Below are 24,339 nucleotides of genomic sequence, written 5' to 3'. Positions count from 1 at the left end.
TCGTGAACAAGACTCCGAGGTACTTGAACTCCTCCACTTGGGGCAGGGTCTCCTCCACAACACGGAGATGGCACTCCACCCTTTTCCTATGTCTCCCAGCTGGCCTGGGAATGCCTCGGGATCCCCCGGGAAGAGCTGGATGAAGTGGCTAGGGAGAGGGAAGTCTGGGCTTCCCTGCTTAGGCTGCTGCCCCCGCGACCCAACCTCGGATAAGCGGAAGAAGATGGATGGATGGATGGATGTTTCTGATGCACGCACTCAGGCTTCTATAACCAAATCCATTTGTGATTACAAAGAGTAAAAAACAAAATCCTCATTAATTGCTGTTTATTTGAGTCCGGGCCTGGTCGTGGTACAGTAGATGAACTTCTGCAAAGTAAGAATTATTTGAAATAAAATACTTTTATAGCTAGCGCATGAAAAACCTGTTTGCTACGCTATAAAAAAACATTTTTTAACATTAAGAGGTATACAGATGAATTTCTGCAAAGCAAAAATTATTTTAAATAAAATAGTTTTATAGGTAGCGCATAAAAAAACAGTTTGCTACATTATAAAAAACATTTTTGAACATTAAGAGCTATACAGATTCACCATTACAAGCCGCAAATTTCGAAGCGCGTATTACAATGCTCACTAGACTCGGTCAGCTCTAGAACCTCTAGCGTGTGTACACAAGTAGGGCTGGGCGATTATATGATCGTGATCGTTGATCGCGAATAATTTGAGTTTAATCACGGTGATCAGCTGTTAGCATATTACGTCGATCAAACATGGCGGAAATGTCTGTTAAAAGTTACCACGATAGTAAACAGTAGGGAAGCAACGATGCTTGGTATAATCCTGAACGGAACAATCCACCTTTATTGACCGTCATCCTGTGTGTGTCTGTGATTGTGTGTGTGTGTTTGTGCACGTTTGCGTGTGTTTGTGTGAAAGTGTGTCCGTGTGCACAATCATCCCTTTTCACCGTCGCTAAAATCAGTCTTCTTACATTCAATCATGTCGTGCCTCGTCCCCTAACACAGCTAGATGTGCAGGCCAGAAGAACAAAAACGAGAAACACGACTAACACTACCATAGAAGTTGAAACGCAACATTTAAAAGTGACTTTAGTTTCACTTTCTGCTGCAGCGCACTATTAATCCTGCCCCAAATGCGGACTTGCAGGCACTCAGAGAACGTCTATGTGACTGTATGGGTCCCAACTGGGAGAATAAACACAACAACTAATTTAATCAAAAACATCTTGTCCTTGCTGTTGGAGTAACAAGCACAATAGTGCCGGTATGTCGGTATAAAAAAAAAGTCTGTAGACAGAAATTTTGTGTTCTTTTTGTTTTCTTTGTGTGTAAAAAAAATTGTTCTTGACATACACTACCGTTCAAAAGTTTGGGGTGACCCAAACAATTTTGTGGAATAGCCTTAATTTCTAAGAACAAGAATAGACTGTCGAGTTTCAGATGAAAGTTCTCTTTTTCTGGCCATTTTGAGCGTATAATTGACCCCACAAATGTGATGCTCCAGAAACTCAATCTGCTCAAAGGAAGGTCAGTTTTGTAGCTTCTGTAACGAGCTAAACTGTTTTCAGATGTGTGAACATGATTGCACAAGGGTTTTCTAATCATCAATTAGCCTTCTGAGCCAATGAGCAAACACATTGTACCATTAGAACACTGGAGTGATAGTTGCTGGAAATGGGCCTATATACACCTATGTAGATATTGCACCAAAAACCAGACATTTGCAGCTAAAATAGTCATTTACCACATTAGCAATGTATAGAGTGTATTTCTTTAAAGTTAAGACTAGTTTAAAGTTATCTTCATTTAAAAGTACAGTGCTTTTCCTTCAAAAATAAGGACATTTCAATGTGACCCCAAACTTTTGAACGGTAGTGTAATTACTAAACTTTTTTTTTGTGTTGGTAGAAATTATTTTACAGTACCTCAAACTGCACTTTAATGTATTTTCATTCAATATTAGATACAAAACTTGAGCTTTAAAAACTCCACAATGTGGGTCACCGCTTGCCGTTTGCCAAAACCCTGGTGAGAAGCACTGATGTATACAAGTAATTAAATAATACATATAATAATTTACCATTTGAAAGTGTTGTTTAGAAACTTAATTTTTTTTTTAACAGTATTCACTACACCAATTATACTTTGTTTACTGAAGAATGTTTGTGGTGACAAGCAAAAAAAACAAAATAACTTGAAGAAGAAAAAAGTTGTTCTCTATACCCCCACAAAACGTACCATAAAAGAAGCAAAACTGTGGCCCTAAAACCAGGTACCTGTACCCTTGCACCTCCAGTAAACACTTATATATATGAACAAAATGACAGTTGTCAGCTGTTACTATATTACCTCCATCAAACATGGCGAAAATGTTTGTTACAAGACACTGCAGTAGGAAACAGTAGGGATGCGGTACTCTGTATTATCCTTCACGGGACAATCCGCTTCAATTAAAAAAACATTTTTAAAACAATTTTTTTAGTGATATTGAGATCGGATGATATGAAAAAATTAATCGTGATCATTGTTTTGCCATATCGCCAAGCCCTATACACAAGTAATATTAAAAGACCAAAATAGGGCCACAGACAAAATCTAACATATAATAAAACCTACAGTCAAAATAAAGGCAGGCACACAATAAAACTTTTGCTTTGGTCTAACCCACAATTGTGCGCTGAATTGTTTACCTATTTTTTTGGTCACCGACCCAATATGGCCACTTAAATAAAAAGTCAAGAACATTTACATTTGCATGCCGGTTTTCGACACCTACCGTGATATTTTGACAAGTAAATCGCCATGAAAGTGTTTTTGAGCTGATTTGTGCGCATACGAAATAAATAAACCAACAGAGCGCTGTGTCGTTTCGTTGGCAAGACAACAAACAGCTGGTAATAAAAGCGTAACGACCTTGGCTGAGGTAATAAACATGATAAAAGACTTTACAGAGGAATCGAGGAAATAATTGCACGTTGTTCATTGCGACGTACCGTGCAGTGATTCTGCTGCTGCAAGAGGGTGGGCACGTCTCCACCAATGGGCATCTGCTTGGTCAGCTCCTCGTCCTTCATGCAGATCCACCTCCAAAGCTCCTCCAAGAGGCCCAGCAGACGAGACCAGCGCTCGGCACTCGCTTCTAGGTGGGCTCTGTCAATGTGTAGCATCCGTTTCGGACCATTAGGATCAAGTTTGCAACCACCCGTTAAACAAAGCATTGGCATAGTGAGCTTTGGTGACAAATGGTGTCAGAAGTGGGATGCTGGCAAATGGTGTCAGGAGTTGATAGTACTTTACATTACTAGGTTAAACCAATAGGGCCAAGTTAAGGGTACGCCACCTCAAAGTCCTCCATCAAACGGATGCTGACAAATGGTGTCAGAAGTTCATAGCACCCTTCATCCGTATGGCGCTGCGGTCGTTTTTTTCAAACCAGTAGAGCCATATTAAAAAGTACTCCTCCTTAAAGTCATCTAACAAATGGTGTCAGAAGTAGGATGCTTAAACGGTGGGTTCCCATGACCAAAAAAAATCTAAGTACTGTGATATCAAAAGTGGGATGCTGACAGTAGTTGTGTTTCCATTCCCCTTAGAAATGTGCAAAACCTAAATATCGCAATAAAAAAATTATAATGGAAACACCCATATTTTGAAAAACCTCTGAAATATCGCAAAAACCTTTTTGCGCTACGTTTCAATATTGAAGTTTTTCACATCAGCATGATAGAAAAACTTTTTTCGCATTTAGAGGGCACCTAAACACTGAACCGACGGGGCGCCCATGCAGGACAACCAGCGCAGACGGGTTGTCTTTGTCTTACTTCCGATCGGTTGGCCGGGCCGTCTCAGGGGTGCCTTCCCCGCAATAGAGGCCGACCCGCAGGCTTGGAAAGACACACATGCCTGGACAAGTGTCAAGGGGGCTGTAAGGTAGTTGTCATTCTGGAGCAAGGGCTTCCTTCTTGCATGGTAGCGATGCAAAACACGCTTGACTGTGGACACTGACACCTGTGTTCCAGCAGCTTCCAATTCATTGCAGACCTGCTTTTTGGTGGTTCTCGGTTGACTCTTGATCATCCTGACCAATTTTCTCTCAGCAGCAGGTGACAGCTTGCGTTTTCTTCCTAATCACGGCAGTAACAAAACTGTGCCATGCACTTTATAATTACGAACAATTGTCTGCACAGTTGCTCTTAGGAGCTTAAGCTGCTTTGAAATGGCTCCAAGTGATTTTCCTGACTTTTTCAAGTCAATGATTCGTTTTTTCAGATCTGTGCTGAGTTCCTTTGACTTTCCCATTGTCGTGTTTGTAACCGAGTCTAATGACTGCATCACATGAGCCCTATTTAAATGGGCTCAAAGAAGTCAACAGGTGTCGTCAATCATAATCACTCACATGAAGTTAAGAGGCCATGCCATGAAGCTAATTTGATTTGATTGTAACTTTTCTACATTACCAAAATGTATCATGTATATTGCTGTAAGCATACTTTTGACCCCCGAAGATTTGGTCACATTTTCAATAGATGACACCTTCTGGAGGAAAGTTCTGTGGTCAGATGAAACAAAAAATTAGCTGTTTGGCCACAATACCCAGCAATATGTCTGGAAGAGAAAAGGTGAGGCCTTTCATACCAGGAACACCAGACCTATCGTCAAACATGGTGGTGGTAGTATTATGCTCTGGGCCTGTTTTGCTGCCAATGGAACTGGTGCTTTACAGAGAGTAAATGGGACGATGAAAAAGGAGGATTACCTCCAAATTCTTCAGGACAACCTAAAATTATCAGCCCGGAGCTTGGGTCTTGGGCGCAGTTGGGTGTTCCAACGGGACAATGACCCCCAAACACACATCAAAAGTGGTAAAGGAAGGGCTAAATCAGGCTACAATTAAGGTTTCAGAATGGCCTTCTCAAAGTCCTGACTTAAACCCCATTGAGAACATGTGGACAATGCAGAAGAAACAAGTCTATGTCAGAAAACCAACAAATTGAGTTCAACTGCACCAATTCTGTCAAAAATTCAACCAGGAGCTTGCCAGAAGCTTGTGGATGGCTACCAAAAGTGCCTTATTGCAGTAAAACTTGCCAAGGGACATGTAACCAAATATTAACATTGCTGTATGTATACTTTTGAACCAGCAGATTTGGTCACATTTTCAGTAGACCCATAATACATTCACAAAAGAACCAAACTTCATGAATGTTTTTTGTGACAAACAAGTATGTGCTCCAATCCCTCTATCACAAAAAAATAACAGTTGTAGAAATCATTGGAAACTCGAGATAGCCATGACATTGTGTTCTTAATAAGTGTATGTAAACTTTTGACCACGACTGTATATATACTTCATCCATTAACCGCCACAGCGAACATGTTGAAACATACAGGGTGAATTATCTAATAGCCCGTAAATATTCCACAAACATGCGACTCATACTCTATAAAGGAAAAAATGGATATCTATGTCGGCTATTATGGAGTGAGCACAGTGAATGGTGCAATCGCTTAAGGCTCATATATTATGAATAACATGCAAAGTGGTGAGATAATGAAGCAGGGAGGCCTTTGACTAGGACTAACTCAATGACTTTTACATGGGAAAGATGGAGCTCCAGCACTTCACTGGTTGATTAAAATAGGAGTTGAAGGGACAGCTTACATAATTATTGAGCTACATGCATAAGATTCACACCACAACTGAGTGGCGCGACCGACATGTTAGTGTGCGTGCAGAGCTGCCGACGACTAATGATACTTCAAATGCAGCATAATAGAAAAATATATCAGGAGGTTGCCTCCAGCCACAGCCAATGTTTTTGGCCTGGTGACATTTCACTTGGCCTGGGAAAAAGGGCCTAAAAATAACATCCCTGATTTTTTTTCACTGAAAATGTTTTCTTACATTTTAAAGAAACCAATGAATACAAACGGGAGAGATAATTCAAAACAAGTTTTGCTTTTACTTGGATTTTAAAAAAGGAGTTTGAAAGAAGAAAGACAGAAGAGAAACAATGCCACAACTTACAGAGGCATGAACACTCCATCTTACTCTCTAAGTTGTTCCGTTTAGAACAGATATAAATTGTACTTTGTCTAAAATCATTTTCAAAAAACTAAATAAAGAACTTTCTCTGGGTCGCAAATCTTCTAATTTGAATAAAATACTATGTTAAACGGAAATGTAGCATTGCACATTGCATGCAAAAAAGCTCCAACAATGAGATTACTTAAGTGCAAACTTAAATATTCTCTTACTTCTGTAAACATTGAGAGGGGTTTAAAGTTTTAATAAGTGGATAAATTCAGGTTTTTCTGCTCATTTATGGTCATTGGGAACCACAGCTTTACAATATAATTGTGCAGGGCGACCGCTTTAGTGATCGCTCTTAATTGTGCTCATTTCTTATAATATTGTTTTTTGTTTGTTGTTCACCTCGTAAAGAGTTGTACTTTCCTCACTCCGCTAGATGCCTCTGTTTCAGATGCTGGAATAAGTTTGTAGTGCTACTGCTTTTTAAAGAAACTTTGCAACGTGCATTCTCTTGGTCTACGTCTGATGTTGCAAATGCAAAATAATGACATTATTATTTTATTTGGAACATAGTTCTTGCTCTCATTCGCGTTAGCAGCCATTAAGTTTCTCTATGTGAAGCTCCTGGGGGCAATTAATATGCTGGAACAAAATGAGAAAACATTTACTTTTTATTTTTTAAAATCGTCAGCAACAATAAATCGATTTGTTTGAGTTATTGCTCAGGCCTATTATAGACCGATGGTGGTTGTGGTTGACAGAATCGAGGTGTAAACTGGAGCTTTGACGATTGGTCAAATTTTAAACTTGTAGAGTTTATGAGGGCAAACCATGTTACCCACTAACACTCTGGCATGCCTTTTATATGGAAGTAGAATTGTCTCACATAAACTTATACATCTATCAATATGATATTAATACATATGCATATATTAATAAATATACAAATACAAATACAAATGTGATATACAAATAAATAAATAATTTGTATAAGTAAACGCGTATTTGTAAATACAGTATATTTTTGAGATTTTAAAATATATACAAATAAAATGTATAAATATAAAAATGTGACATACAAATAAATCAATAATTTGTATAAATAAACGTGTATTTGTAAATCTATTTTTGAGATTTGAATATAAATATGCTTGATTTTGTATTTGTATTGAATTTGCATATGTGGATTGCTTTTTTGCTTTTGTGTCGATGAGACATTCCTCCCACAAACCAGATGCACAAATAAATGTGACCTACACACTCCCCTGAACAACCAGCAGAAGGCACTGCAGCCAGAGCGGTCTCGGTCATAGACATGGTCAGACACTGGCAAGCCAATCAGAGGCACACTAGGGAGGGTCATATGATGATTGATATATGATGATGATATGACACACATTGCACTGATAAGAGCTCAGTATCTACATCGGGACAAGGTCATTAAACGGCATTGATACAGTAAAATAAGCAGCTAGCACGGTCTTTCAGATTAACTGGATGAATTAGCATTAGCTAATACAACACTAACGTTAGCAAGCTCAGGCCCGTTGTGCGTTCTCTCTGTAAAGACGTGGATTGTTTTTGTGCAGAGAACTCCGGGCATTTTGCATATAATGCATATAATGTTCTGTGACCGAGGTCGCTCTGGCTGCAGTGCCCTCTGCTGGTTGTTCAAGGGAATGTGTAGGTCACATTTATTTGTGCATCTGGTTTGTGGGAGGAATGTCTCATCGACACAAAAGCAAAAAAGGGATCCACGTATATACAAATACAAAATCAAGCATATTTATATTCAAATCTCAAAAATATATTTACAAATACACGTTTATTTATACAAATTCTTGATTTATTTGTATGTCACATTTTTATATTTATAAATTTAATTTTGTATATATTTTCAAATCTCAAAAATATATTTACAAATACACGTTTATTTATACAAATTATTTATTTATTTGTATATCACATTTGTATTTGTATTTGTATATTTATTAATATATGCATATGTATTAATATCATATTGATGTATATAAGTTGATGTGAGACAATTCTACTTCCATATTTTTACAGCATTTCATAATGCAGTTTTTGCAGATCTTTGTGAGCAGTGATTGTTTTGGCACCATTTTGTGTTTTATATCCCCTTAACGTTCTATTTTAGGCCAATAAAGGCATGTTTGGATGAGTTAGACACAGTCGTGATTTTTGTCTTTCACAATAAAATCATGTTGTAGTTTCCACTGACCGTATGTTGGCCGACTTGGCCTTGAGGTCGCTCCAGCGGTGGTTCATGTCATCCAGCCTGTGCTGAAGAAACACCGATTCCTCCGAGCTTCCCAGTGCTTTGACCATCTTGGACTTGTTTCCGTCCACGCTCTTGTAGATGTCATTGTGAGCGTCGATCTCAGCCTGGATGTCCTGCACAGACACAGTCAGAGAAGAGACGTCACTTAAATGTACAATTGTATTTTTTATAGAATGGCCTTTAGATGCTCCCTGTCTATAAAGACGTCAACCTCCCTGAGCAATGTCTGCACCCATATTAATGCTACCTTAGATCTTATCTAAAAAAGTGACTGAGCTTTTTTTGGATGTGGGTGTTCGCATCTATTCCCCGTCTATTACACCAGTGTTTTTCAACCACTGTGCCGCGGCACACTAGTGTGCCGTGAGATACAGTCTGGTGTGCCGTGGGAGATGATCTCATTTCACCTATTTGGGTTAAAAATATTTTTTGCAAAGCAGTAATTATAATCTGCAAATGATGTGTTGTTGTTGAGTGTCGGTACTGTCTAGAGCTCGGCAGAGTAACCATGTAATACTCTTTCATATCAGTAGGTGGCAGCCGGTAGCTAATTGCTTTGTAGATGTCGGAAACAGCAGGAGGCAGTGTGCAGGTAAAAAGGTGTCTAATGCTTAAACCACAAATAAACAAAAGGTGAGTGCCCCTAAGAAAAGGCATTGAAGCTTAGGGAAGGCTGTGCAGAACGAAACTAAAACTGAACTGGCTACAAAGTAAACAAAAACAGAATGCTGGACGACAGCAAAGACTTACTGTGGAGCAAAGACGGCGTCCACAAAGTACATCCGAACATGACATGACAATCAACAATGTCCCCACAGAGAAGGATAAAAACATACTGAAATATTCTTGACTGCTAAAACAAAGTAGATGCGGGACATATTGCTCAAAGGAAGACATGAAACTGCTACAGGAAAATACCAAAAAAAGAGAAAAAGCCACCAAAATAGGAGTGCAAGACAAGAACTAAAACACTACACACAGGAAAACAGCAATAAACTCCAAATAAGTCAGGGTGTGATGTGACAGGTGGTGACAGTACACCTACTTTGAGACAAGAGCTATAGTGATGCATGCTTGGAACCACCATCATCCCGGTTCCCAAGAAGGCTTCCCCATCCAGCTACAACGATTACCGTCCCGTTGCACTGACGCCCATCATCACAAAGTGCTTCGAACGGCTAGTCTTGCAGCACATCAAGTCCATCCTCCCCCCCACCCTGGACCCCTACCAGTTTGCATATCGGGCCAACAGATCGACCGATGATGCAATCTCCACAGCCCTCCACTCAGCTCTCACCCACCTGGACACTAAAGACTCCTACGCCAGGATGCTGTTCATAGACTTCAGTTCAGCATTTAACACCATCATCCCACAGCAGCTGATTCACAAACTGGACCGGCTGGGGCTGAACACGTCGCTGTGCAACTGGCTGCTGGACTTCCTGACTGGGAGACCACAGGCAGTCCGGGTCGGCAGGTACACATCCAGCACCATCATCATGAACACAGGGGCCCCTCAAGGATGTGTGCTGAGCCCCCTTCTCTTCACCCTGCTGACCCACGACTGCACGCCGAAGCACAGCACCAACCTCTTCGTCAAGTTTGCGGACGACACAACTGTGGTAGGTCTCATCCACAATAACGATGAGACCGGCTACAGAGACGAGGTGAGCCAACTGGCCACATGGTGCGGTGACAACAATCTCTCTCTCAATGTAGAGAAAACAAGGGAGATTGTTGTGGACTTCAGGAGAGCGCACACCCAGCACCCTCCTCTGACCATCAACGGTGCGGTGGTGGAGAGAGTGAGCAGCACCAAATACCTGGGTGTGCACATCACAGATGACCTCTCCTGGAAAACCAACACTGCATCACTGGCCAAGAGGGCTCAACAGCGCCTCTACTTCCTCCGCAAACTGCGAAGAGCAAAAGCCTCAGCCTCCATCATGCACTCCTTCTACCGGGGCGTCATTGAGAGCATCCTGACCAGCTGCATAACTGTGTGGTACGGAGGCTGCACGGCGTCCTGCCGCAGGACGCTGCAGCGCACAGTTAGGGCAGCTGAGAAGATCGTCGGTGCCCCCCTCCCCTCCCTCCAGGACATTTACAACACACGCCTGTCACGCAAAGCACTCCGCGTGGCAGGCGACATCACACACCCCTCACACGGCTTCTTCAGACTGCTGCCATCCGGCAGACGACTGAGAAGCCTCCGAGCTCGAAGCTGTAGGCTGAGAGACAGCTTCATCCATCAGGCTGTCAGGAAGCTGAACTCTCTCCCGGCCCCCCCCCCCCCTTCTCACTCTGCCCTGCAATCTGATCTGAACTGTGAACTGAGACACTACACCCCACCCCCCCCCCCACTCACCCACACACACACACACACACACACACACACACACACACACACACACACACACACACACACACACACCATCTATCACTTAGCCACTTTACTCCGGACTCAAAATGCTGCTAACTGTTTTAACTGTTTACACTGTTTACATTGCACTTTGCACTCCCATCTAAATACTTGAATACTTACGTTGCAATACTGTATATACAATAGATAGATATTATAGATATTCTGGTAATATCTTCTTCCCCTGTATATTTTCCCCCCCCCTCATGCGACTGTTTAAATTGTTGTCTTTTTTTATTCTTCTTTTACACTTTATATTTATAGACACCGTGGTTGTGAGAGGAACGTAATTTCGTCCACCTGTATGTCCTGTACAAACAGTTGTTTGACAATAAAGCTGACTTTGACTTTGACTTTGACTTATGCTTTGAATTCATATCCAACACTTGCGACAACGACTTTTTACTGTCAGCTGAGTTTCGTTTTTTAATGATTTCTGCTGGTGGTGTGCCTCCGCAATTTTTCAATGCAAAAAATGTGCCTTGGCTCAAAAAAGGTTGAAAAACACTGTATTACACAACCGCACCTCCAGGGTTTTTGTGAGGTGTGCATCTGTGTATTAGCCTGTATCCATGGTTCAGCGGCGAGGATCCTGTCAAATGTTTTATTTTTGGGATGTGTAAAATTGCTCCACTTTCCTCTCACTCGCTCTCTAGTGGGACTCCTTTTGCGTTCAAGCCATTCGAACGCTAAATAAAGACTCCAGCACCATATGGATGTGTTGCGTGAATAGCACTGCCTGCAGCACAGACACAGATTCGCAAATGGGACAAAATTAGTACAAGAAAATGAGCTACATAGCCTGTAATCATTTTTTTAAATTATTTGACACAGTTTTACCAGTTTAAGTTGTTGCTTGCGTATTATTTGCAATTAGCATAAAACCTTATGATTGTAGAAAATGTAAATACATGTCTGCTTATTTCAAGAATGAACATAATAATTTCTATTTCATTCAGGGCTTCGCAAATATTTTCTGTCATGCCCCCCCCCCAACTCTCTACCATATATAATTTGTCTATAAAATTGTTATAACTATACCTTTCCATAAGGTTGAAAGCTTATTAACATTAAAGGAAACAACACACTGGTCTTTCCTTGTCTCCCACCGTGGTTACATATCATATTCTGCTATGGCAAAAAGAAAAGCATGTTCACCATTTGGATTGTGCCAATTTTGATTCGAGAAAAACTCTTCTGTCAAATTTAGTGCACACAGTTAGTAAGAAACGATACGTGAGAATTTAAAGGCATTTTAATGTGTTATCTGCTGACATGGAAGATGTGTGCATCATTCAGACATTACGCAGAGGTCATAGAAAGTATCTCTGTGGGACTCTGCATGCAATTAAAGAATGAATAAACAACGTCTATCAGAAGATCATTGAGTTGAAGCACGAAACAGAAACAAACAAATGAAAACAGTATTTTATCCAAATATTCAAGACGCTCAGTTACAGCCAGAAGGCTTTTAACGTGTTATATTTTTAGTGCTCCGATGCACGTTTTTTGTAGTGCATTTTTCCTTTGAATACTAAAAACGGAAACTACTCATTAGATATAAAAAGCAAGTGTGTGTGCGTGTGTGTGTGACATGCACTAAATGATTGGCATGCATACAATGACAACACATCGCAGCTCAAAAGAAAAGATTCATGTTGCTAACAGAGCCAGCTGGTCGTGACTCAAGTCATTAGCCAAGTGCTTGCTTTTATTTCTTCAACTTTAGCACGTACAAGACAGATGGGCATTCACAGGGCATGTATGTATTTATAAAAGCTCCATTTACAATTTTATATATTGAAAAGACTAATTTGACTTCTCACACCCACACACACTGCAAACAAAATATTAGTGTGACGAAAGGGATAGTGTGCAACAAAAGGCTTCTTGTTTGACCACACTTCATGCTCTATTCGTGTGAAATGGAATCAAAAGTACAAGAGAGACAGTTGCACAGACAAAAAAACCTCAAAGCATAACTACTATACAATCATACGTACAAATAACTTGTGAGTAATGACTTTATGTATTTGTAACTTAACTAGTCCTAAACCGCTGCACACAAAAATTTGAACATTTTCCAAAACATGCACCCTTACTGTGTTGCCTCTGTCTGCCTTCAGGTCTGATTGACTTGAAATTTCTCACACACGCTGCACAACACCTGCCGAATCACTACAAAATTTGACACACACTTTTAACGGAAAAGCACACGTCTGTCAAATTTGAGCAAGATTGGTTGAAAAAGATGGCGGCCATCAAAATGTCTAATCAGAGGCACAGACAGGAGTGTGGACGTGTTTTTGCTGGATGCTGGTTGGAGTATAGTAGTGTTGTCCCGAAACCAAAATTATTTCGATACTTTTCGGTACGTTTCTAAATAAAGGGCACCACAAAAAAATTGCATTATTATTAGGGTACATTAAACATATGTTTATTATTGCAATTTAGTCCTTTAGTAAAATAGTGAACATACAAGACAACTTGTCTTTTAGTAGTAAGTAAGCAAACAAAGGCTCCTAATTAGTCTGCTGACATATGCAGTAACATATTGTGTCATTTATCATTCTATTATTTTGTCAAAAGTATTAAGGACAAGTGTTAGAAAATGTATTAATAATTGACTTGTTCATTTACTGTTAATATCTGCTTACTTTCTCTTTAACATGTTCTATCTACACTTCTGTTAAAATGTAATAATCACTTATTCTGTTGTTGTTTGATACTTTACACTAGTTTTGGATGATACCACAAATGTGGGTATCAATCCGATACCCAGTCGTTACAGTTAAAGTTAAAGTACCAATGATTGTCACACACACTAGGTGTGGTGAAATTTGTCCTCTGCATTTGACCCATCCCTTTGATCACCCCCTGAGAGGTGAGGGGAGCAGTGGGCAGCAGCGGTAACGCGCCCAGGAATCGTTACAGGATCATACATTGGTCATATTCAGTCCTCATGTGTCCAGGGACATATTTCCTGAGTTTATAAACATAATATAAATGTAAAAAAAAACAAAAGAAGATGTGATGCCAAAAAATATAGACATAATCATAGTACTATCAAGTATCGAGATATGCTAGTGTACTTGGTATCATTACAGTGAATGTTAGGTGTAGATCCACCAACGGCGTTTGTTTACATTTTGACGCCGGTGAGCTACGGTGTGTAGTGAAGCATGTTTAGCTATTCCTCGTCCTGCAGGGATGATACTTGTAAGAAACTTACTTTATTTGTCGCCATGAAGGCGAGGATTAGTGATTTAGGAGTAGCTAAAACACTGCCGACTGGGGCTGGACATTAGCCGCTAGCTAGCTAGCCATGTCTTAAAGCACCTCTTCCTGAGGGTGTTTCAGAGTTATAACTTCACCTTTATCTTTAGTTTTTAAGCCAAAATGCGTCCAATCTCCCTTTTCTCTGTGATTGTGCGCTGCTGAACATGCTCCTCTGCTCGTAAACCAGCAATGACACGACGTCACGACGACGGGGGCGCGGGGGCTGGGGGACCAGTACTTTTCAGAGGCGGTATAGTACCGAAAATGATTCATAAGTAATGCGGTACTAGACTAATACCGGTATACTGTACAACCCTACCAGGTACTGTAAGGAGAAATATACAAGAGCAACCAGAAGCCATTGGTTGTGGGACGACGCTGGGCATAAAAAGCCTCTTGAGTAGCTAAAATATTGCCGACTGGGGCTGGACATTAGCCGCTAGCTAGCTAGCCATGTCTTAAAGCACCTCTTCCTAAGGGCGTTTCAGTGTTATAACTTCACCTTTATCGTTAGTTTTTAAGCCAAAATGCGTCCTTTCTCCCTTTTCTGTCTACACACTGTGTCTGCTTGTAAGTACTCCGTGACTGTGCACTGCCGAACATGCTCGTCTGCTCGTAAACCAGCAATGTCATGACGTGACAACGACGGGGGCGCGGGGGGTTGTGGCGGACCGGTACTTTTCAGAGGCGGTATAGTACCAAATATGATTCGTTAGTATCACGGTACTATACTAATACCGATATACCATACAACCCTAGAATATAGTTTGATGTCTTTTTCCAAACATACTTATTATGCTCGGTTTTCAAAATGAGCCTTATTTGTTTAACTTTTAAGTTCAGGCTAAAAAAAAAGGTCAGCTACAGTAAATCAAGGCGCTGCGTCTGAACCTAATCAAAGACTCTCTATACTTTCCATTTCAATGACTGGACAGAGCACATACAGTTCCAGTGGAGGATGGAGAACATTTACACATTTCCTGGGAAGTTCAAAACGTCAATGGCAAATTTAAGGCCGAAACGCAGCGGGAAGGAGCAAATAAATACCTGTTCAAACTTGCCGAGGAGCTCCTGCAAGCTGAAATTCAAACCAATCATATTGCAGTGTGTGCTTTGGTTCCTCCCACTCTCTCCAAGCCCTACATCCTCTCCACTCTCATCCAAAGTTGCCGTCAAAAAGGTCCAGTACAAGAGCCAATCTTAAATCCAAAAGAAGCCAATGCGTTGATCCCACTTCACACATCACACTCATGGATGACCCAATCCACCTACATCTTCTTGGAAACATCAAGCCCAGCCCTACATCCTCTCTAACTTTGGTTGGAAAACAAAAAAAAAAGTTCAAATCAAGAGCTATGCTTAAATTGAAAGAAATCCAAGGTCTTGATCCCACTTAAACCACTCATGGATAACCAGATCCAGTCACATCCAAGCCAAGATGGCGAGGAAAACAGCTACCCCTGCAAGCATGTTGTGGCAGCTGTGATCGGGATTAGCAGGACGACGGGTGGCGCTAGAGCTTTGACAGAGTCACAGCTAAATGATGACAGCGCATAATTTGCAGCCAGGAATGGGGAATCCAACAAATCTTGAAATGGAAGTCTGCAAATTGGAGATAAGGGTTTTTCTCGAGGGATATAAACAGAGCTTCCTTTTTGGGCATGAATGGCGCGATGTCCACTATGGAAGACCTCCGATAAAAGGAACCTTATTTTACATCCAAACAAAGAAGCACATGGTCCATTCCCCAAAAGGTGGACACAGAGTCACCTCAGTGTCTGCTCTCGCTCTACCACACCCCCCCTAATCACTGCCATGACTAGAGCACTTAGTCAAAGAATGCTTTCTTCTTGCGCTGGAAATCAAAGCCACGTGTTCATAGAGTCCTCATGGACCAGCCAGGACCACACGTCGCCAAGTTTGCCAGTCCTTGAGATGACGACAGACATGAAGTTGATTCCTTCGTGGATCAATGGGGTACCTGGGCGCGGTACCGGCTGGATCCCCGTGCCGCTGGCAGCCTCGGTGGTTCTGCGGGCCACCAGCAGCCCCACTGGTTTTCACAGCTGTTTATTATTTTAATCAGTATCCTCCCTTTCCCCACCTCTCACTCGCTCTCGCACTCCCACCCACTCTGTCCCCTGACATAGTTCGACACACCACACGCCCATTTCCTGAGATGGCCTGCATGGGTGGACGGCGTGTGTCAGGTGGCGCTTCTGAGGCGTACCAAGAGACTTTGAGGTGGTGAAAAGCGGAGGAAGAAGCGAGAGAATGCATATGAGATGAAGTGGTGATCGAGTTCATAAAGTGAGTAGGGATTTCCAAACGTCCAATACGCCAGAAGTCATTCGATTTTAGAGTTCAACCAGAATTCAAAGTAAAACAAAGAAGGTTGAATTTTGACGAAATGTTCAGGAAATGTCAATCAATCAATCAATCAAGGTTTATTTATATAGCCCTTAAAGGCCTACTGAAGCCCACTACTACCGACCACGCAGTCTGATAGTTTATATATCAATGATGAAATCTTAACATTGCAACACATGCCAATACGGCCGGGTTAACTTATAAAGTGCAATTTTAAATTTCCCGGGAAACTTCCGGTTGAAAACGTCTAGATATGATGACGTTTGCGCGTGACGTCAATGGTTGAAGCGGAAGTGTTTGGACACATTGTATCCCAATACAAACAGCTCTGTTTTCATCGCAAAATTCCACAGTATTCTGGACATCTGTGTTGGTGAATCTTTTGCAATTTGTTTAATGAACAATGGAGACTGCAAAGAAGAAAGCTGTAGGTGGGATCGGTGTATTAGCGGCTGGCTGCAGCAACACAACCAGGAGGACTTTGAGTTGGATAGCAGACGCGCTATTCGACGCTAGCTGCCGGCCGCATCGGTGATCGGGTGAAGTCCTTCGTCGCGCCGTCGATCGCTGGAACGCAGGTGAGCACGGGTGTTGATGAGCAGATGAGGGCTGGCGTAGGTGGATAGCTAATGTTTTTAGCATAGCTCTGACGAGGTCCCGTAGCTAAGTTAGCTTCAATGGCGTCGTTAGCAAAAGCATTGCTAGGCTTCGACAGGCGGCACAGCATTAACCGTGTAGTTACAGGTCCAGTGTTTGGTTCGGTGTCTCCTGATAGTAGTATTGTTGATCTTCTGTCTATCCTTCCAGTCAGGGGCTTATTTCTTTTGTTTCTATCTGCATTTAAGCACAATGCTATCACGTTAGCTCCGTAGCTAAAGTGCTTCACCGATGGATTGTCGTAGAGATAAAAGTCACTCTGAATGTCCATTTCGCGTTCTCGACCCTCATTTTCAAGAGGATATAGTATCCGAGGTGGTTTAAAATACAAATCCGTGATCCACAATAGAAAAAGGAGAACGTGTGGAATCCAATGAGCCCTTGTACCTAAGTTACGGTCAGAGCGAAAAAAGATACGTCCTGCACTGCACTCTAGTCCTTCACTCTCACGTTCCTCATCCACAAATCTTTCATCCTCGCTCAAATTATTGGGGTAATCGTCGCTTTCTCGGTCTAAATCGCTCTCGCTGCTGGTGTAAACAATGGGGAAATGTGAGGAGCCCTTCAACCTGCGACGTCACGCTACTTCCGGTACAGGCAAGGCTTTTTTTATCAGCGACCAAAAGTTGCGAACTTTATCGTCGATGTTCTCTACTAAATCCTTTCAGCAAAAATATGGCAATATCGCAAAATGATCAAGTATGACACATAGAATGGATCTGCTATCCCCGTTTAAATAAGAACATTTCATTTCAGTAGGCCTTTAATCATAAGTGTCTCAAAGGGCTGCACAAGCCACAACGACATCCTCGGCTCAGATCCCACGTCAGGGCAAGAAAAAACTCAACCCAATGGGATAAAATGAGAAACCTTGAAGGGGACCGCAGATGTTAGGACCCCGCCCCCCTGGGAGAAATGTCAGAAGACTCAACTGATTTGGTTTCGGGACTGATCCAGATAATTTTTCCTGTGTTACCTTCTGTTTACAATACAAGGTCAAACTTCTTTGTGTGCGTATGCAAGCAGCCCTGCCTCTACCCACACAGACAAAGAGAGTGGATAACTGACAAGAGGGTTCACTCCGTTTATTTAATTCCGCTATTGAACAATCGCGTCCAAGTGCTGAGACCGATGCTAAAAGTGAACCGTCTTGCAGCCTGTTTGGAAGCGAATGAAGAAACAAAAATGCTCCGATTTCATTTATCCTTTGATTAATTACCCCTGCAAGGCTATGTACTGTAGTTTTTTGGGGGGCTGTCTATCTGTCTCAGGTGTGGGGTCTGAGCCGAGGATGTCGTTGTGGCTTGTGCAGCCCTTTGAGACATTTGTGATTAAGGGCTATACAAATAAACTTTGATTGATTGATTGATTGATTGATTGAGTGATTGTTAGTCAGCAACTCAACTCAAAAAGTTAGGGGCAAATCATTTATAATATAATTGAATAATATAATTTAACTTTTCAATAACCTTCAGAAAACTAACGTCCTCAGCAGTGGACATTTGTTTTTGGTCTATTAAACACAAATGTCAACAATTTGGCTTTTTTGTCATGCCAACACAGAAGGCATGACAAAGTGTAGCGACGGATGTAGCACACTGTCCTGGTTGGTCAGTAAAATATGACTAAGTTAGCGGTGTCCAAATTTGCAGTTTGCGAGTTGCTGCACCAAAAAACAGTAAAAATGGAAAAACAAATAACTGAAATATTGACACTAATGACATAAAATAACATAACATTTTGTATTTCATATTTGTACAACTTTGTATTATTTTTTTAAATATTACTACAACGTTTTAAGATTTAAAAAATATGAATATCAAAGAGGACCCTTGCTTTATTTGATTTTTGAAAGTACAGTGGAACCTCGATTTACGAGCCAAAGATCGAATAAAAATATGTTTTGTTATTCGAATTTATGGTGTGCCTTGCAGGGAAGACATTTTGTGCCCAGCAGCACAAGCATTGTAGGCAGGCTTATCAATGTCCGGTGCTCATTGTCAGCTCAGAAGTGTTGTCGCTCGCTACGCTGCTCAGCTACCTTGCTATTTTATAGCATGTATCTAGTTTTTCAGGCTTAATATGACTCACAGTGTTCTGTCCAAAAGAGTCGCCCCGTCGATAGCGTTGTCTGTCAATTTACGCGGCCGTGTCAAATACCGTATTTTTCTGACTATACGTCGCATTTTTTTTCATAGTTTGGCCGGGGGTGCGACTTAAACTCAGGAGCGACTTATGTGTGAAATTATTACCACATTACCGTAAGATATCAAATAATATTATTTAGCTCATTCATGTAAGAGACTAGACGTATAAGATTTCATGGGATTTAGCCATTAGGAGTGACAGATTGTTTGGTAAACGTATAGCATGTTCTATATGTTATAGTTATTTGAATGACTCTTACCATAATATGTTACGTTAACATACCAGGCACTAGGGATGGGCGATATCACACTTTTAGGATTCGATACGATACCGATACTTTTTCTTGCATTTTCATCGATACCGATACCGATACCAATAATTTCTTATTGGCAATTTTTTGTCAGTCAAAAATATTATTATTATTGTTATTATTTAAGACAAATCACAAGACAAATACAGACCATTTATACCACATTTATTATGGTCAATATATAATAAAAGTAAAATTAAAATAAATAACATAAATATGAAAAATAAATTAAATATTATATATAATAATAACTATATATTATATATAATAATAATTAAATATTAGGGCTTTCCAACTAACAGTCAAATCCGAATTGCAAAAAGCTGCAGTTATTTTTTAAAGTTTGTGATATAATTAGCAATTAATGAAATATGAAATAGGCTAATGTTTTCGAAATGTAAGAAATCATGTTACAGATTTAAACCAAAATCACATTCAATCATATATTCAAGATTTTCTTGGAAAAAAATAAAACTGTAATGCAAAGATGAAGAATCTCCAAATTGTATCTCTTTCTTATCTTGTTTTAAATACTCAAGCAATTTTCAACTAACAGTAAATTCCCCTGTGTGGAAATTATTTGAATTTAGGATAATCATTTAAACAAAAATATTCAGTAAACAATACTAAAAACAAAAAAACAATGCCTGTTTTAAGTCAACAATTGGACAACACTGGATATGCCTGGCTGCATCGCTACAGTCGGCTGGCTGTGTGTGTGTTGCACGTTGACGACGCTCATTCGCTGTCTCCTATCACGTGACTGGGCCAGCTCTATACTCTGCCAGGTACAGGGGTGTCCCAGCACATAGTAAGTTAAGTAAGTCATCAAAAACATCTGAAAGTGATGCTTGCACCCCCCACACGCCGTTTTTTGGTTTATATCGATACTTTTTTCAGAAAAGTGATGCCAAATGAGTAGCATGTGAGTATCGATATATCGATACCACAGGATCGATACGCACATCCCTACCAGGCACGCTCTCAGTTGGTTATTTATGCCTCATATAAAGTACACTCTTTCAGCCTGTTGTTCACTATTCTTTATTTATTTTAAATTGTCTTTCAAATGTCTATTCTTGGTGTTGGATTTTATCAAATAAATTCCCCCCAAAAATGCGACTTATACTCCAGTGCGACTTATATAGGTTTTTTTCCTTCTTTATTATGTATTTTCGGCCCGTGCGACTTATACTCCGGAGCGACTTGTAGTCCGAAAAATACGGTAATGCTACATTAAGTTTTGAAATGCCGATTTTGATATCAAATAACGTTCCCACTGTAGAACGGTTATAATTGTATTATTTATATGATATAGAGGTAGCACATTCTGACAAGTATATTTATTCACCAAATAAAGTTTCCACTACCGCTAGGTAGTCGTTTGGGCACGGCTCTTATTGTCGTAGTTCCTCGGTACACACACAACCTTTGTTTTCGCTTCATTGTTTTCACTGAAATTCTATTTCTGTTTAAACAGCGACAAAAACGAAAATGTAGGCTACCATTGTTAGCGTCAATGTGAACTTCCTCACGCTGTAATTGTCTACATGCCTACTGGTCAGGAGACGCTATAAGATAAATACTTTATATATTTTAAAATAATTACTTACTTGTAGCGCCCCCTTATTTCGATTGGTATTTAACTTGGGAAAGCAATTAGTACTTTGTATTCTATTCTATCTATGCTCAGTAGCGTTAGGTATTTCAACAGAACACCAGGAAATGGACAAGCAATGTGTGGTTTGAAAAATTCAGGATTAGAACGAGTATCCAGAGCATTGTACGACACTGCTTCCTGACTACTTTTAAAACTAGACTGAAGATTTTATGTTTACCTTAGCTTTCAGCTAAATCTTTTAATCTTTTAACTTTTAACGTCTGTACTGTTTTTATTTTTATTGTCTGCATTTTAATTTTGCTTTTATTTTCTTTCATTTCACTTTGTTGTCTGTGAAGCACTTTGAGTCTGCCTTGTGTATGAAAAGCGCTATACAAATAAAGTTGCCTTGCCTTTCTCCCCCTCCTTCTCTCTTCGCCAATAAGGTCAAATTAATTGTATTTTTTTCCTTTACTTAATCATTCTAGTGACCTGGCTGTTAAAGTTAAGGAGTTTTGTGATTTCAAACTACGAGTGCACCACATAACTAGTGACAGTGTGTTTGTGTATGTGTGTTTGTGCGTGTGTGCAGGGTGGCTGAAAATGAGGACAGTTCAGCTAGTTCTTGTTTTAGTATACTATAGTGTGTTTTACTGTGTTGAAAGTGTGCAAACAATTACTAAAATATGTACTTTTGTCGAGGCTGGAACCAATTAGTCATGTTTACATTGTTTCTTAAGGATATATTTGCTACAATTTACAAACCCTGTCAAAGAACCAATTAAGTTTGGAAATCGAAGTTTCGCTGTATGCAGACCTCACAGGAAAAAGTTCAGACAACTGCTCAGTGGCTTTGTGGTTAGAGTGTCCGCCCTGAGATCGGTAGGTTGTGAGTTCAAACCCCGGCCGAGTCACACCAAAGACTATAAAATTGGGACCCATTACCTTTCTGCTTGGCACTCAGCATCAAGGGTTGGAATTGAGGGTTAAATCACCAAAATGATTCCTAAGTGCGGCCACTGCTGCTGCTCACTGCTCCCCTCACCTCCCAGGGGGTGAACAAGGGGCTGGGTCAAAATGCAGAGGATTAATTTCACCACACCTAGTGTGTGTGTGTGATTATCAGTGGCACTTTAACTTTAACTTTTAACAATAACAACTAAAAAAGCACTCGTATAGCACAGACCTGCACCAGGCCCTACCTGTCAATAGTAAAAAAGCCCTAATTCCAGGCACTGATATGCATCAGCCCCAAAAGGTAATCACTTGTTCTTTATTGCATTACTGGTATTTCCTGAAAGTTGAATGAAAATCCGCCCATAAGCTTTTGAGTTAAGTTTCTAATGTATTAACTAACTTAGAGACCCCTGGCGGAGGTAGTAAAAGAAGAAGAACAGCATTTACATCAGGGGTGTCCAAAGTGCGGCCCGGGGGCCATTTGCGGCCCGCAGCTAATTGTTTAGCGGCCCGCCACACATTCTGGAAATGCCATTGCAAAAATCAAAAAAACATTAAAAAAAGTGGAATGAGGTGAAATCTAACTAGAAAACGTTGCAATGTTTACACAAAGCTGCAAGCAGGCTGTTTTTTTTAAAAATTTTGTCTATCTTTATTTTCCTTTTTTTTTGCCATTGCTCAAAAAAAAAAAAAAAATACAAAAATCAATAATAATGAATTATTGACACCTTCAAGGCTCCAATTACTTCAAATATTTCACATTAAAATGTTTTATGTGGAAAAATATTGCATATATTGTGTGGTTGCCATATAAAAACATCCAAGTTTTCTTTGACAAAAGAGCATAAAACAAACAAAATAATAATAATAAACATTACAATAATAGTTCAAACCTAAAATCGACAGATATATCTGAAGTTGATCTCGTAACTTAAGTGTTGAAAGTAAAACAAATAATAATACAAATGTATCACTTTATGAGTTGAATACCTTTTGGATCCCAAAGATATTTAGTGGGATTTTATCTTTTCACTGTGATTAATCAAAAATAATAATGAAAATAAAATCAATGGTGTCATGCATTATTGATCTTTTCAGGGCTCCAATTACTTCACAAATTGCTTGCTGAATGTTTTGGGCGGTGGGGGGAAATACTGCACATTTCAGTTTTACTATAAAAAACAAAGTTGTCTTTGACAGAAAAGGCATATATAATAATAGGCAATAATAATTTGACTTGTTTTTAACATTTTAATGACTGAGACACTTTACGGGCCCCAGGAGCCCTAAATGTTAAAAAAAAAAAAAAAAAATCTATATATTTTGTTATGTTTGAAAATGAAAAATATCAAAATGGCCCCCGCATGCTTAAATTTTTCCGTGTGCGGCCCTCAGTGGAAAAAGTTTGGACACTCCTGATTTACATCGTTCTGATTTGTCTTTGTGTGACACGACTTACCGTGCATTCATGTTAACAATTTATTTAAACAGCGGTTAACTTTTTTTGGACATGTATGGCGGTCAAAAATGTCAGAATGTCTTTCAAAAGTGGTTCATTTCTTTTACCACTTGCATGAGCGTTAAAATGTTCCTTACAACATATGCTTTAACTGTTCATAAAGGTCACATGATAACCCTGGAAACGATTTTTTCCATGTCCATTTCATCCTATGAAGATATGAATATGTACTGCGGAGACAAGAAATAGTTGGTATTACATAAGTCTGACTTCTATAAATGGCATGTTTGTCTGCTGTGAGCCTCTTGGAAGCATCTTTGGGGCTATCCATTACCTTGCGCCACATACATTAAAGATGTGTTTGTGACAATGCACGCTGGCATCAGGAACAAAAACTGTCGAGACATGTGGTGCACATCAAAGACAAGCAGACAGATGGCTGTGAAGCCAAGAGACAGGAGAGAAAAAGACAAATACAAGGTTGAATATTCATAGGAAGAATACTTTGAAGTACGCTTTCGCTAATTAAAAAGATCTACATACTTGAGGCTCTTTAAACAGCATTTTTGATTCATGCCGACGAGACAGCGTGTGGAATTTCTGTTTGTGTCTAATATATGAATGAGCTGACGCCGAGACTGCTGTGATTGGAGGGATAATTTAATGGCAAAAATAAAAAAATGTGGAGTAGGATGACAAATTAAAGATGTTTTACAGTAGTTATGTTATGTCAGTACTTGTTATGTTTGACATCATTCAGTCTGTGGCTAATGAC

General features: G+C 40.1%; 1 protein-coding gene across 5 annotated transcripts in view; it reads right to left on the bottom strand.

Annotated features, from left to right (window-relative positions):
• Positions 1-24,339, bottom strand: part of utrn (utrophin) — a 393,845-nt gene that overhangs the window by 130,364 nt on the left and 239,142 nt on the right. For all 5 annotated transcript variants that reach the window (XM_062044584.1, XM_062044587.1, XM_062044585.1 and 2 more), the window contains 2 exons: positions 8,303-8,475; positions 3,017-3,173 (listed from right to left, as the gene is read on the bottom strand). In XM_062044584.1, the coding sequence (XP_061900568.1) occupies positions 3,017-3,173; positions 8,303-8,475 (330 nt within the window). The remainder of the gene's footprint in view (positions 1-3,016; positions 3,174-8,302; positions 8,476-24,339) is intronic.

Source organism: Entelurus aequoreus, linkage group LG04 (genome assembly GCF_033978785.1).
Source record: "Entelurus aequoreus isolate RoL-2023_Sb linkage group LG04, RoL_Eaeq_v1.1, whole genome shotgun sequence".
Taxonomy (NCBI): domain Eukaryota; kingdom Metazoa; phylum Chordata; class Actinopteri; order Syngnathiformes; family Syngnathidae; genus Entelurus; species Entelurus aequoreus.
Note: the sequence above shows the minus strand (reverse complement) of the source record. Positions and strands in the feature narration are given on the sequence as shown.